Here is a 16121-nt window from a genome sequence, read left to right on the forward strand (position 1 = left end):
GGGGTACGAACAATGAAATTACCCATGATGCTTTAGATTCTGAAGAGGCCAATTGTTTCCATCTACTGTGCTCATTTAAGATGACTTTATATTATTTTTATTGAGCTTTATGATGGGGACTTTATTATAATTATGCATTTACATGTGCAAATCTTCTCAGGTAATGAAATGATATTTTAAGACCTACAATTGATATGCTTTTTATTATATTATTTATTTTAATACTAGAATTAATTAGTTGACTCATTGTTTTATCCAGATATGAATAAAATTTAGATAAGGCCAAAGAAAGTATAATATGCGTGGTTCCAGTTACCCTAAATATCCTACTTTCTACTCTTGATAATAGCTTAACCTAAAAAAAAATGTAATTTTTCATTAAGCATTGTAAAAGTCAGGATGTTGCTTCCATAGATTAAATTAAAAAAAAAAACATAAAATAAAAATAATCTCTACCCAAACTTTTTTGCTATGAAATTGGAAACACACATACCCTTTTATTTGGCCTAAAAGAATATAAGATAGTTTGATTTCAGTTACTACGTACATATTAAGCTTCATTGTTCTGAAATGAATGCAAGTTAAAATGAGTAATCAGGGTACTATTCATTTGTTATGAATTTATTATATTTATTGTTCTAATACTATATTTAATAATTTAATGTCATTTCAAACTCTGTTCTGTGGTACCTGAACTTTTAAAAACTATGTTTTGTTCTTTATTTATTTTATGAATATGTTTTGTTATTTATCTTTAATTGTTAATTGTTAAAACAGTAATATACAAAGAATAAAATGTTTTAATGAATATGATATTATTAGTAACATTAGAAACGTTGTTCCCCAATATACATAGATATAGGAAGATGTGGTATGAGTGTCAATGAAACAACTCTCCATTCAAGTAACAATGTATAAAAGTAAACAATTAGAGTTCAAGGTACAACACTTAACACGGTGCCTTAGCTCAAACCGAAAAGAAAGGGCCCTAAAAATATTAGTGAAAAACTATTCAAACGGGAAAACCAACGGTCTAATCTATTTAAAAATGAAAAACGAGAAACACTTATGAACCACTTCAACAGACGACAACAATACATGCATGTATAAAAATACAAAGTTAAAAACGTACAATAGCAAGTTAAATCAATCAAAACTCACTTACATTTGTTTAACACGAATTATTAAACATACTTATTCAGAGCTTATGTATTCATGCAAAAGTTGACCATTAATATTCCCCCGAAACGAGACAGCTTTATTATATAAAATTTTGTCCCAGGGAATCGGCAGTAAAATGTATCAAGTAATAAAAAAAAATATATTCAACCACTAAATCTTCAATAAAGATTAATAATAAAATCACCAACTGGTTTGAAGTAACTAGAGGGGTAAGACAATTATAATTCATTTTTTATCTAAAACAACAGTGTAACGTCACACCATAGAAACAGTCAGAAGTCTACTTCGTCAAAATTATCTCCCCATTACGCCAGTTCATTTTCACAATCGTAGAAATGGAAGCCATTGTTGGGATGACGCGCTACCAATTTTGCTCTTAGAAACTGATAAATTTATCCACATTGCATCATTACGATCCTTATATGTCAGTTGTATTTTCAAAGACAAATGTATCAACTAGCTACTGAGCATCAGTTAATAATCTTTTCTGCAATGATTCAACTTAAAACTATTGTCTGATCGGTTGTCAGGTGGAATTTTCGAAAATTCATAAACATTTAAAAAAATTCTAATTAAATATTTCGTGGAAGGGCAGACGTGATTTTTATAGTGTATGATGACTATAAACCCTAGTTATCAAACACAAAAAAATGGAAATTTTCGAAGATATGCATTTTCATCATCCAACTTGAAAGACTGTCGCCAAGTACTTTCAGTAAAACAATAGCTATTCGATGTTTTTGTGACTCATTAGATAGGTATTTCACTTGACCCATATATTCCATCTTTTAGTACTGTGATTTTTTGGTGTTATAAAGTCAACCTGTAGCTTTTATATATAAAAATGATAGAATCTGAAGCGAGACGATGTATGAAATATTCTTACTTTGTACGATATTAAGACAAAATACTCAACTCAAACACGCCCTAACATAAAAAGGTGCACTCGCTTTTCTCTTTTCGATAAAATTGTTACCCATTTTTTGTAATTTTTTCTTTAGTCACATAATGGAAGGGCAGACACAAAAATTACTGAACTAATAGATTGATATGTTTTCCGTCCGTGGTAAACAAAAAAAAAAAATAAAAATCATCATCCAACTTGAAAGATACCCATGTCGTCGACTTGATATCTAATTGTTCTGCTTAACTATGTACTAGATAAATTGAAAACTTATGCAAATAGTGTTTTTAAAATAAAACATCTCGTAATTGAGAAGAAAATTGCAATTTTGTTTGTTTCTATTGACTTTTAAAAAATTTGTCACTATAGTAAACTATACAGTAGTCTTTTTTCGACTTCTCTAATAAAGAGCTTCGATTCTTTTGTTCTATTTCAACCTGGTTCCGACTCAGAAAGACACACTTTAAAATATCAATTGAAATGGTTTAACTCAATTAAGACATATTAACACTAGTGAACATACACTGAACGAATAAATTTGATCTATGATACAATTTATAGTTTTATTTTCTAAATAAATGCCTAATGGCAACATGTTCCAGCGCTTGCAATTGTCAAAAAAACATGTTAATAAATAGAATGTCAGAATTTAATGTACAGATGCAGCTGAATAAGTTATGTACAAAATGTTAAGACGCATCACCATACGGTTATGTAAGCGTTTAAAATAAAATTAATGCATATTTTGATTTCTTCTAAAAAAAAATAAAGCTGGCAAGTACCACTAAATGTCATTACTCCCATTCGCTGTTTCAGAATCTAATGCATTCTGGGTAATACTTTCAAAACTGTACACCACAACAACATGTCTCATTTATTAGTTTGAAACGTACTAAACGATGGAAATTCAACCAGTGGCATAATGTTACTTCATTATAGTGTACGGACAATGAAATTACCCATTGCAAATCCTTTAGATTCTGACATTCTGAAAATGCGAATAATTCTCTATCGTGGGTTCTGTTCTTAGAACCTTGGACTATTATGAGGACTTCTCCATACACCAGTCATTTCAGGAATCTGAATTTTATCAAGAGACTCTTCTTTTAGAGTTTTCTGTACATCTGTCGCCACGACAACGAGAGCGTCCATGAGTTTGGTCCATGACGTTTTATGCAGTTCCTTTACGTGTGTACTCTTCATTGTTTCTTTAACCATTGACGTCATGACTGATCCCATCCACTGAAATATAAATCAAGGTATACTGTATAAAAGTGGGACGAAAGATATCAGAGGGACAGTCAAACTCATAGATCGAAAATTCACTGACAACACCATGGTTAAAAATAAAAAGGCAAACAGACATTGAAGACCTGTTGGTGACCTTCTACTGTTGTCTATTCTATTGCCGGGTTGTTGTCTCTTTGACACAATCCCCATTTCCATGCTCAATTTTAAACAATAGTACTGAAGACACAACATAGAAAACTAAAAACTAAGGAACACGAACCCCACCATAAACTGGGATGATCTCATGTGCTCCGGAAGGATAGGCAGATCCTGTCCCATATGTGGCACCCGTCGTGTTGCTTATATTATTAAAAATACGGTAATGTATGTAAAATTGAGAATGGAAATGGAGAATGTCTCAAAGAGACAACAACCCGACCGTAGAAAAAAACAACAGCAGAAGGTCACCAACAGGTCTACAATGTAGCGAGAAATTCCCGCACCCGAAGGCGTCCTTCAGCTGGCCCCTAAACAAATATATAAAAGTTCAGTGAATATGAACGACATACTAATTTCCAAATTGTACACAAGAAACTAAAATTAAAATAATACAAGACTAACAAATGCCAGAGGCTCCTGACCTGGGACAGGCGCAAAAATGCGGCGGTGTTAAACATGTTTGTGAGATTTCAACCCTCCCCTATAACTCTAGCCAAAAGTAAACGCATAACAATACGCACATTAAAATTCAGTTCAAAGGGAAGCTAAGTCCGAGTCTGATGTCAGAAGATGTAACCAAAGAAAATAAACAAAATGACAATCATACATAAATAACAGTATACTACTAGCAGTTAACTGACATGCCAGCTCCAGACTTCAATTAAACTGACTGAAAGATTATGATTTCATCATATGAACATCAGGCACAATCCTTCCCGTTAGGTGTTTAGTATCATACCATCATAACATATATGAGAAGAACATAACCCGTTTCATGCCAACAACTGATTTTTGAATAAATGTGTTTAGTTCCGACGCACAGACCCTATAAGTGAATCAATATTAACGCCAAAATATTGTGTCTGTTTTAAGTCATGGGCAGAAAATTAAATGGTTGTTGATCGTTGTTTGTCTTATTTTTTGTTTGCTTGATGTCTTAATCATACATCATGCTGTTGTTATTATCTTTTGTATTGTTCACCTTTTGGTATACTATAGCCGCTTATTATAGCTTTCTATACGATATTGATGTTGCTCACTGTTGAAGGCCTTGAGATGATTATAATCAAGGATTACAAGAATTTGTCTAGTCACTATACAAATTCGTGTACTATGTCCTCTTTTAGGCTTACTATATACGGTATTACTGCTGCTCATTGCTAAATATAACACATGTTTGTAATTATTCACTGATGCCATTATATTTGTATATGTAAATTCTATAAGCTGTATTGCTTCTGAATAAAAGACAATTATTATTATGGATCATGACTGTGTTAACTGGGTCGCTGACACACAAATTCACATTTTTTTTTCAGATTGTGGGTTAAATAGTCAGTCCCATCAATAACCTCTAAACTTATATACTGGTACTCATAATAGTTATTGACTTTTGCTAGAATAAAAGTACCTTAAAATGTTTTGGTCCCAATGCCCGTTTATGATGTGCTTTACAAGTAGTGACCATCAGGTCCTCTAGAGTATCCGGGTCATCGACAGCATCTATATACTCCGTTAGTTTGTACATGTATTGTAAAGCTAGACTTCGAAAGCGTTTGTTTGCGGGCATATCTTGTTCTCGGAGGTCCTTGAATTCTTTGTAGAAAGCTCTAGATTCTGGATGCAGTTTAAAAAGTCTGAAAAGGAAGATTGTTTGCTTGCTTGTTAATTAATGTTAATGTTTTAAAACGTGTTAACCTCCACAGTACGCTCTGTTGGATGTTAGGCAGCAACCATTTGATTTTCGGGGGGGGGGGGCGGGGGGCTATGTTTTTTTTTTCTGTGCAAACTTTTTTTTTCGCCTTCGGCGAAGAACAATCTATTTTTTTTAGCAACAAACCGAAAACATTTTTTTCTTTCAATTTTAGCATTACATAAAGTGGCAGCTGAGGGTGAAACAAACATTTTTTTTTCTCAGGGTCCGAAACAAATATTTTTTTTCACCAAAACCTGGAGACCAACTTTTTTTCCAAAAAAAACATAGCCCCCCCCCCCCCCCCCCCCCCAGAAAATCAAATGGTTGCTGCCTAAAGTAATAGTTTCGTCCATCTGTTTGTCTCTTCGTCAGTACGAACTACAATACTACTAAGAGACAGTTTGACAGAAAGCTTTCATACTTTGCTTTCATGCAGTTTCTCGCAACATTGGTGGCCTCCGGCTGTTGTCTGCTCTATGGTTGGGTTGTTGTTTCTTTGTCACATTCACAATTTCCATTCTCAATTTTATTTTCTCATTTTCTCATCAAATTTTCTTTAAATTGCCATACTGCGGAAGCATGATCATAGGACAATTTTGACATAAGTGATGGCCATTTTTTTTAACACAATATGACACGTGTGAAGACAACACCTCTGAACAAAAATAATGTCATACTTAAATGTAGTCGGATTGTTAGCTATTATGTGTAGTTGACCATACTATAGCATCATTTAAATTTTACAATTTCCGCAGCAGTTATGGGATTTGGAACATTTTATTAATTCGTACCACAGTGATACCTCTTAAACGCAACTCCTGAGACCGTTTAACAGCTCTCATGCTTGGTAGGTTTGTTTGCCATTAATGCATGGGACTGTGCTGTTACTGTTAGGCTGCTTGCAATGCCATTTTCTTCTGGGATTATTGGACTATTGACTATCATCAGTATATTGTAGCATAATCGCACCTTGTGATGTATTTTTTATAATAAGAATAACAATACAGCAGCATGGAACATTTTTCTACGTTGCAGTCAATGAGTTCTGCTATTCAAATTTCCGAACATAAAATTTAGAATGAAAATAGGGAATGTGCCAAAGAGACAACAACCCGACCATAGAACAGACAACAGCAGAAGATCACCAACAGGTGTACAATGCAACACGAAATTCCCGCACCCAGAGGCGTCCTTCAGATTGCCCCTAAACATATAATATATATATATATATATACTAGTTATGTTATGCACAGCTAGGTTATATTTAAAACTTTCAGTTCACAATCTCCTTCTATGTCGCAATGGATTTGGCCCTCTGACGGTTGTTATTCGAGTGCAACTGTCTTGTGTAGACGCACACACTACGGATGAAGTTGATTATAATATAGGAAGATGTGGTGTGAGTGCCAATGAGACAACTCTCCATCCAAATAACAATTTAAAAAGTAAACCATTATAGGTTAAAGTACGGCCTTCAACACGGAGCATTGGCTCACACCGAACAACAAGCTATAAAGGGCCCCAAAATTACTGGTGTAAGACCATTCAAACGGGAAAACCAACGGTCTAATCTATATTAAAAAACGAGAAACGATAAACACGTATATATTACATAAACAAACGACAACTACTGTACATATAAGCCCAGTTATCCAGATTAATTTTCATGTTGATTTTTTTTTAGAAAAATAGATTAAACGAAGGCCATGTAGTTACTGCTGGTGGCTCTTTTAATCATTTCTGTTTATTTTGCTTCCTGTGTGACACGACAAACACTAGTAGTGTAAAATGAGACTTCATGAAACAAAATAATCTTAAAAGGCTATGCCAGTGTACTTTAAATGTTGTTAAATGCAGTAGAAATGCGTTTTACATGTAGATATTGCTTTTCTTACAAACTATGCTAACAGTTGGACAAAGTTTTTAATGGTGAAAGCAGGCGATGTATACAGGGAGAACTACCAATGCAACGTTCGGCCGGAAAACTGTCAATCCTTAACAATTAAAATCGAAGTCCGACAATTTGCAACTCGTCATGAGCGGGATTACATCTATGTGTTATCTATATGGCATAATGTATAGGCATACACGAACCTTTTATAATTCCATTCTATTGAAAGTTGTTAAATCACATTATAATGTCTCTGAATGTAAATGTCAGGATGACTATTAAGGGCACTAAATTGGAGTAATAAATCGTTTACTTTTATTCTTTAAAAGATTGATATCATCTCAATTTTTTCCCCATCATGGAAGTCTGTTTATTGTAATATAAGTCGTAATGGATTTAATAACTAACCTTTCATCAATATATTAAATGTATTGTATAGAAATAAAATGACTTAAAGTTCAAACATTATAATATTTAATTTTCTCAAATAGTTCGTGTAATAGTAATTATGATGTTGTGTTACTTATATATTATGATTAAGGTCCTCTAATAATTATAATCTTACTCAAAGAAATGTTTTATTGTATGCAGCAAAAGACTCGTCAAAAATTTAAATAAAAGTAAAATTAAATAATTAGCTGGTTTAAGTATGAAATTCCAATGTATATGTATATGCACTATATTCAATTTGGATTCACACTGACTTCGCTTATATTTTTGAAATAATGAATGAATGGAGTGACCTTCGATCGCTTGAAGCTTATTAACAAAACAATAGCACCTGGTGTTTACTTTCTTTTCTCGGTAGCAACTTAAAGTTGTTTTCCTTTTGGGTAAGGGGAAATATTTGTAATAGTCCTTGAACTTTTTTGATATATAAATATAGTAGTCAACAAACGTTACGTGGTGATATGATCGAGCCAATGCATTTTCGTAGTACATTCAAGTATAAAATTGTCCTAATTGATTTTAATTTGTTTCCTTCTCTAAGCTTTTGTTTTAGAAAAAAACTCAACAAAATTTCTCCACAATTTAACTGATCTCAAAGTCATTTTCCTCACCTAATATTTCACAAAACGATATTAAAACTTAAAACATAAACATGGTCTGATTAATATTTTGCATGCATGCCTATGTAGATATTTGAATACTAAATTTTCAATACTTATATGATATAAATAAATGTAAAATTTCTTCTTCATTGCTTTTGATTTTTCCTTTCTTAATCAAACATTGTTAGAAATATATGCCAAAATTTAAAAGCAAAATCCGATTTCAACTCATTGACATCTTTTCATAGGAAAACATTATTCAAATATTTTCACTTTTAACAAAAAATTTCCAGCCGAGTGAATAAATTTTAGGAAGAGTTAGTTATCATGAAATACATGAAATCGACTTATCTGTACTCTATCAATGAAGTTCATTTCTTTGACATGAATATATCTACTGATATATTAACATAATGTTGAATAAAACAGTCTAAAAATTATACAGTGAAAGTTATATAAAAATAGTATGAAGTATAAAGATAGATAGTGTGTTGAAAATGAAAAGGTATTAGATGTAACGTAAATAAAACAGTCACCTGACGACTAGAAAAAAATATCTAAAAGTAAGAATACTCTCTTCAAGAATAGACAGGATTTTGTTAACTATAACGAGCTGTTAATCGCCCATGAGATGAAGTTAGCCAAGACTTTGAAATATATACTATCAACACCACATTATTCGCCAATGGTTACCCCCTCCCCCCAATTAAAAAAAACTCACATTGAAATATTTATAATGTGAACAACAAGAACAAAAATTGGATATTCCTTAACATTTAAATATACATGTTTTAGATAAATGGTGAAGTAAACGTAGTGTTTTGAGATCCATTCCATTTGTTCACGAAACAGTTAGTACATAACAAAATGTATATAAAAGAACGTACGAAAGAATACATGTCTAACTTGATAAAAACGTAAAAACGTTATAAGATACATGTAGGTATGTGTCGGCAAAGCAAATATATAAGAACACTTTTAAAACATTCAGATACCTACATACACAACCTTCAAAAAATAAAAACATTTTTTTCTGTAATGGAATTGATCAGAAATCTTTGACCTGTGGTAGATTGCAGTGGTGGATCCAGGGATTGGCCGTCCGGTTGTATCATCCTTTTTGACAATCAATGCATTCAAATGGGTAAATATTTTTTATGATTTTCGAAACCTTTTTAAAAGGGCTGAATCTGCCCCTATATTTAGTAGTCTTACTTACTTCATTAGCATTTTAATTCCATTGTTTGTTTTGTCTCCCCACATAACATACCAACTTTCTTTGAGTGCCCGGATTTCGTCTTTTGAAAACACTAAAGCTTTTCGTACTGACATGATCAATATCCGACTACAAATACAAAAGTAAGAATAAAACAATTGAATTTAAAATAAGAAGATGTGGTATTATCGTCAATAAGAAAATTCTCTACCGAAAGACCACATGTACTTGGGGACAAGAAACATTTTGTTTGCCCTCCCCCTTTTTTTCCAAAATCAGTTATATTTTGTTGTCCATTAATTTCCATTATTTACGTGTTTAACAGTATACTATGTACATAAATATACTGGAGGTAACTTGTATTTGCAAGTTTACTATCCACAGCGGTCACTTATGTCCTTCCCAAAGTATACATATGCCAGAGACAAAATAAGATAGAATTGAACACTATAGAACACCGTACGGAGTTTAGCCCATTTATGATTTTTTTTAAATACTAGGTTCCAATATGAAATATGAAATTGAATTTGTCCAATTGAATTTCTATATCATCAGTTCATTATTTTGGTATTTCAGAAAATATATAATTACAAAAACAGTTAAACAAATGAACATATATACCTACGTTAAATTTTCAATGTACGATCCATGTCAAAATATGATATAAAATAAGTACAAATGTATAAACTTAATCATACCATTTCTAACGTTATCTAATGAAGTATGGAAGATTCTTTCAAATCGTTTTAACCAATTTTCTTTATGTATTTTAAATCAAAAGCGGATGAATGAAAATCAAATTCGTCGCAACGAGCTCGTTCATTTCACTATGAAAAGACCTATACAAAAGAAGAATTGTATCCTTTGTATGAATAAGTAAAGAAAATATCCTTTGATTATGTTTATGGTGTTTAGAAGTTATGCTAATAGAATGAAGCGTAAAATATCATAAGCAATGATACTTTTCGTGATTGCATGGCCTTTTGTAAATTTATTTACCTTGGTGATGTTTAGTTGAGCAGTGAAAATCTGTAATATTTTATTGGTTCGAACTCACTGTTCATACTTTTTTTCTGATAAAAAAGAGAGTTATCTATCCTTTTCTATTATGTCACGAGGATACTTGTATAACTTATATAGTTTTGATGTATTGAATATTTTCTGATGTTAATATTTACCATACAAATATTGTTAAATTTTTCTTTTCAAAGGAACTATTTTTGTTTGCAAAAGATAATTTAAAAATTTTAAACTCTTGACTCTTTATATTATATTATATGACATATGAATTTGTGCTTACTCGTGTCTGGTTCAACTGTCCGACAGAATAAATAACTTTCTGTATAATAAAAATGATAAAGTAACGAAATAATCGAGAATGGAAAAAAGATATAGAAATTATACAGAAATGATCACATGAAATTTTCCATTTATCATTCCTTTTCTTTTGTAAATACCTTCAAACCCGATGGTTGTTTAAATTTGTTCGTCATTTTTTTAGAAGTTGAACCTTCTCAGCTTCTACATGTAACAGCGATTTTCAATCTTTGTTATAATATTTTTTTTCTGTTTCTTACAACACATAAATCATATGATCCAGTTTCTAACAGCTATTCAATCTAATTGATACAAATTTTAACTTCTTTTAGTTAAGCTTTACTTTATATTTTTTGGTGTAGTTTCTTTGTATTCGATATAGTGTTTGTCCAAAACACAATCACTGGGGAAAAATCTTCATTCAATGGCGATGACTCCTATCAGACTATCAATTACTGCTGTATAGATGTATGTGCTACTTTGACTTTTAGATCTTCTCTTGGCTGCTCATCATGTTTGCTGTTTACAATTTCACTTGATCTAATAAACTGTTTGACCAAAATGTTTTGTGTGAAAATGTGAAAAAATGAAATGGGCAATGACAATTATTACAGGACAACAACTTCAATAAGGGGATGTGTTGACAATTCTGTCCAAAGTATATGTATCTAAAGATTTGGTCATGTTAATCAAAAGTAATGGGCAAAGCATAATTATGATGAAAATCGTCTTTTAATGGCAACGACTCCTATATCAGTGGGCTTATGATTTCTGTACAGTGACTTGTATTACTGGCCGTTTTTTTTTCATTTTAATGTTTCCTTTTATCTATTATAGTTTTCAACATTTCAGACCAAAATAAGGGGGGAGCGATTTTAACCATGTCTCTATCAACTTTCATCATTTCAGTTTTCCAGCCAAGTCCTGGTAAAGTACAATCATTTTTCGTGTTGGATCAAAATTTCGGGTAACTTATCACATTTCAAAATCACTATTTCCACAGAAAAAGATATGCTACTAGAGCTGTCATAAAACTCAATTCAGTATTTGGAGTACAATTCAAAATGTGTGCTCAAAAAACAAAATCCAGTATATACATATACAACTCGTCTAAACATCAACCCAACAATGTTAGATCTGTAAATGTGCTTTCGCAAATATTTTGTTCTTTCCTCGCCGGGATTCGAAGCCGTGCTACTTAGATATCGTGACACCAAATCGTCTGCACTGTATCCGGTGCGCTAGACCACACGACCACCTTGGCTTCATAATAAAGCTTTCTGTGGCAGGGTATTACCTTTCCTCGTCAGTTTAAATATAGCGTCGTAATACAGTACATGATATATAAGAAATGGAGATGTTATTGTTACAGATCAGCTCAATTATCTACAGTAAAGGATCCTACAAATTGATGCAAGACACAGTCACAGAAAATATACATATATATAGCTAGTTGGTTGATTCAAAATCAAATTATGATAATTGTGCTAAAAAAAATATGACCTCAAGGCCAGGCAGTAAACTGATCATCTTTTTTCAAACCATTCAAAATAATCATCGTATACCAGTAAAGATGACACTGGTGCTAATGAGTTCATTCCTTATTTTCTATATAGTGCTTTGTGTTTGGGTATTTTTCCCTCTTTTTTATTGTCATGGTAGAAGGCTCTTCACAAGGTTAGTGATTCGGCGGCCGGTTAACAAATTCTTTAAACTAAAAATTTATAAATATTTTAAAAGGTAGAGGAAGATGATATGTGGATGTTTCACGTCGGGCTATCCTGTCTGGATATTGCGGACTGGAAAACCCTATTTTACAGACCTGTGTCTGTTTGTCGTTTGGACTTCATTTTACTCCGACTGCGTTGTTGTTGCTGGTACGGAGTATCAGGTCGTGCTGCTTGCATGGCTGTTTGTATAACCGCTTTCGATTCTGCGTTGATGACGGGCGATGTGTGTGGTGGTATGCACAGTAGGTCTAGGTCGTTGGTGTCCAACCCTTCATCGAATGACAGCTCTAAGAAGACCTGGCTGGATCATTCATATTTGTATATATCATAGAAGCCTTATATTTTATGAAGTTTTCGTCTGTCATATATGCCTATTGTTCTTGACCTCATTTTCTTTGTTCAGTGACTACTTAAAAAAGTATACTGATATTTCTATATGAAGATAACTTCAAATGCAAAATATTTTTAAGCTTGAAAACGTGCTTGTTTGAAAATAATCATCTGAAAAGTTAGATTAAAGGGTGCTTGAAATTTCCTGATTTTTTTTGTCAATGGGGGACACATATTCGCCGTTTTTACACATCTATTTAAAACCAATAAACCGCAGGTTAAACAATATTGATCAAATCAATTTCATTATAGATGAATAGCAGACATTTCCGAAAGGTGTAAAGAACTGAAATTTAGGGCATTCAGTCAAAGAATTATCTACAAATACTTCTTTGAATTCGTGTTTTTTCTTCAGGAAATTGGCCGAAAATCGTTGTCGTTTTTCGGTCCTTTTCCGTAGGTGCCGCAATTTTGTCTCAGTTTTAAAAAATAATCATGTTTGTTATATATTATCGTACCGCGGCTAAATTATCACGTTGTGATTGGTTTAACGCCGTCACGTGGTGACCCCCTATGAGACCGTAGGGGTTAGTAAATTTCATAGGGGGTTCGTGACGCGGAAATGGTGACGTCATTTATTAATGTTGTTGTGTTTCTTTGATTATTTTTCAACAAAACGCAGCAGAAAAAGTCCAGCGTACGATAAATTCGTTATACGGTTAACTACTGACCCCCTACGGATCCATAGAGGTTGAATCAAATCCATAGGGGACTCGGCCTCCGGCCTCACCCCCTATGGATTTCACAAACCCTCTATGGATCCATAGGGGGTCAGTAGCGAACCATATAACTTATAATATCATTTACCGGTATGTCTTCCATTTCAGCCTTTGAAGTTTTTACACCTCAAAATCATAATTAAACGGCGAAATTGTGTCCCCGGCGAATATGGGCATCCCACTCTACATAACTTGCAAGTTCACCATGCCTGTCTGATAATGTTCACTGACCTGTCTCATTTCATGGATCAGTGAACAAGGTTAAGTTTTTGTGGTTAAGTCCATATCTCAAATTCTGTAAGCAATAGGTCTAAGTCTACTATATTTGGTGTATGGAATGATTGTAATGTGTACATGTTCAACTGGTTAGTGTCATCTGACCTTAACCTTATTTTCCATGGTTAAGTTTTTGTGTTTTGGTCTGTTTTTCTAACAGTGACAAATATGTCCACTTTATTTGATGTATGAAAATATTTTACAATGTATTTGTCAGTCTGGCATATTTGACCTGGGAACAGTATATATAACCATCTAAATGACTTCATAAATGGTTTTATATAGGCTGTTATAAAGTAACACTGAATACAATTAAATATTTTTCAGTATACATGTCCAACTAAGTAAAACATAAGATAAGAAAAAGTATTAAATTTGTATTTTCAGTAAACTTACAGCTAATGATCTCAATGCAATTATTTTTTCATTAAGGAAGCTGGTTTGTCATGTATTGGAATTTTTGTCAGATTTTCGGAATCCTCTGGTTTTATCCATTGCAATGCAGAAACAAATTTTGCCTGGTGACCCCCAATTTTCTTTTTATAATTCTTTAACATGCATAGTTTTAAGCTGTCTGTTAAAGTCTTTTAAAATTTTAATTACCTTTTAATAGTTTTTGAGGACTTTAACTTGTCAATGATAAAGCTATGAAAAGTCAATAGAGAATATTTTCCCGCCAAAACTTCAATGGACGCGTTATATATCGAAAAATGAGCACGGCGACCTATATATTTTTTTTGCTCTATGCATTCCTTTATTAATCCCCTATCAATATAAAGAAGTCTTTTGAAAAGTTAATAACTTTGAAACTGAGAAGCGAACAATCTCTCATTTTTATAAAGAATGTAAACATGAGCAAGTCTCTGAAGCATGACTTTAAGGCAATATACTATAGTCAAATCTGAGTGAACTTTAAATTACTAATTGTTTCTAGAAAGCAGCATATATCGACTCATACTTTAAATTCAGTTTATATTGTATTTATGTCACTTATTTGATTAAAATAATTGTGTACTTATGTGTAAGTATTTACTGGTCATAAAGTTGTACTGTTATGCCAGGGCTATTAAAGATGGTAAGATTATACTAGATTTTCAGTAAGCATGTTCAATGATGTCCATCCAAAAGTCAGGAACAGTTGAGAGAACAAATCTCCCGGTACAAAGAGATATAAAAAGTTGTAGTATGAGTGCCAATGAGACAACTCTACATCCAAGTCACAATTTGTAAAAGAAAAACTATTTTAGTTCAAAGTACTGTCCTTCAACATGTAGTCTTGGCTGAACAACAACCTATAAAGGGCACCAAAAATGAAAAATGTAAACCTTTTAAACAGGAAGACCAGTCCTCTAATCTACATAAAAATGAGAAACAAGGAACACCTATAAACCACTTAATTAAATGACAACCACCATAAACTAGGCTTCAGACCTAGGACAGATGCAAACAAATGCACCTGGTCCAAATGCTGTTTAAAGATCACCAAGTTGATAAATATTTCTATTCAAAGTCAACAAAACTGCTTAGAATTGACAGAAATAAATTAATATGTCTATGTGCACAAGTCTAATTGGTAAACAGACAGAAAGTCACAGGACATAAAGTGACAAATTTGATAGGACAAAAAGTCACAAACAATTCTTTGACAATTGTTTGAATATATAAGAGAAAGATCTTGAAATATTATCTTTTTCTTACATCTATTCATTTTAAAGTGTAGGACATTGTTCATATGCTTTGTTAAATAAAAATTTATTAAATTTTAATCATTCAAAGGAGATATTTCTTGGCACCATGAAGCCATATTAGTACCATGTCATGTTATGTGATCATTATTGATATTTATTGAATAATTCAAATTCCAAAGTTGCTTTATGTATAACACTTAAAGAAAAAAACAAAACTTTTGATTTTTAAATTATTTTGTTCTGTGACTTTCTGTCCAGCTACATTCATCTAATTAAACCCACTTCAAAATGTCAAGATTGGAATTATTTTGTTTCAAGCAATATCTGTATGTGATGAAATACTTTGTATTATAAATGCATTTGACAAACAATATGTGTTTGACATTGCTTTGACAACTATTATACAGCATGTAGAATTGTAATTACAAGGACAATACCAGAGGCGGATTTAGGGGGGGGGGGCCCTTTTTTGGAAAAAAATTGGTTGCTTATATAGGGAATCACTGAAGCGTGACTGGAGCGGGCCCCCTCTTAGGTCAGTCAGTGGGCCCCCACTTATGAAAAATCCTGGATCCGCCACTGAATACCCTATCATGATCTATCTTTCACTT

The 16121-nt window shown here is 32.5% G+C and overlaps 1 protein-coding gene across 4 annotated transcripts; it reads right to left on the reverse strand.

The window, feature by feature from the left end:
* Positions 1–2657: 2657 nt before the first annotated feature.
* On the reverse strand, positions 2658–14278 carry LOC134693542 (globin-1-like). Of its 4 annotated transcripts, none has more exons than XM_063554383.1 (4): positions 14219–14278; positions 9394–9519; positions 4947–5172; positions 2658–3328 (listed from the first exon to the last, which is right to left on the reverse strand). In XM_063554383.1, the coding sequence occupies exons 2-4, from the start codon at positions 9504–9506 to the stop codon at positions 3113–3115; spliced, it is 555 nt and encodes a 184-aa protein (XP_063410453.1). In that variant the 5' UTR covers positions 9507–9519; positions 14219–14278; the 3' UTR covers positions 2658–3112. The 4 variants fall into 4 exon arrangements, with proteins under 4 accessions (XP_063410453.1, XP_063410452.1, XP_063410449.1 ...); XM_063554382.1 differs by lacking the exon at positions 14219–14278 and adding an exon at positions 10390–10455; XM_063554379.1 differs by lacking the exon at positions 14219–14278 and adding an exon at positions 10012–10121.
* Positions 14279–16121: the final 1843 nt, after the last annotated feature.

This window comes from Mytilus trossulus, chromosome 12, assembly GCF_036588685.1.
Source record: "Mytilus trossulus isolate FHL-02 chromosome 12, PNRI_Mtr1.1.1.hap1, whole genome shotgun sequence".
Classification (NCBI taxonomy): domain Eukaryota; kingdom Metazoa; phylum Mollusca; class Bivalvia; order Mytilida; family Mytilidae; genus Mytilus; species Mytilus trossulus.

What these genes read in the sequence shown, in the direction of transcription:
- LOC134693542 (XM_063554383.1), bottom strand. Translation starts at nt 9,506, where the DNA reads ATGTCAGTACGAAAAGCTTTAGTGTTTTCAAAAGACGAAATCCGGGCA. An exon ending in GGAATTAAAATGCTAATGAA is followed by an intron (nt 5,173 to 9,393) that starts GTAAGTAAGACT and finishes CTTCCTTTTCAG; the next exon opens with ACTTTTTAAACTGCATCCAG. An exon ending in TGGGACCAAAACATTTTAAG is followed by an intron (nt 3,329 to 4,946) that starts GTACTTTTATTC and finishes TTTATATTTCAG; the next exon opens with TGGATGGGATCAGTCATGAC.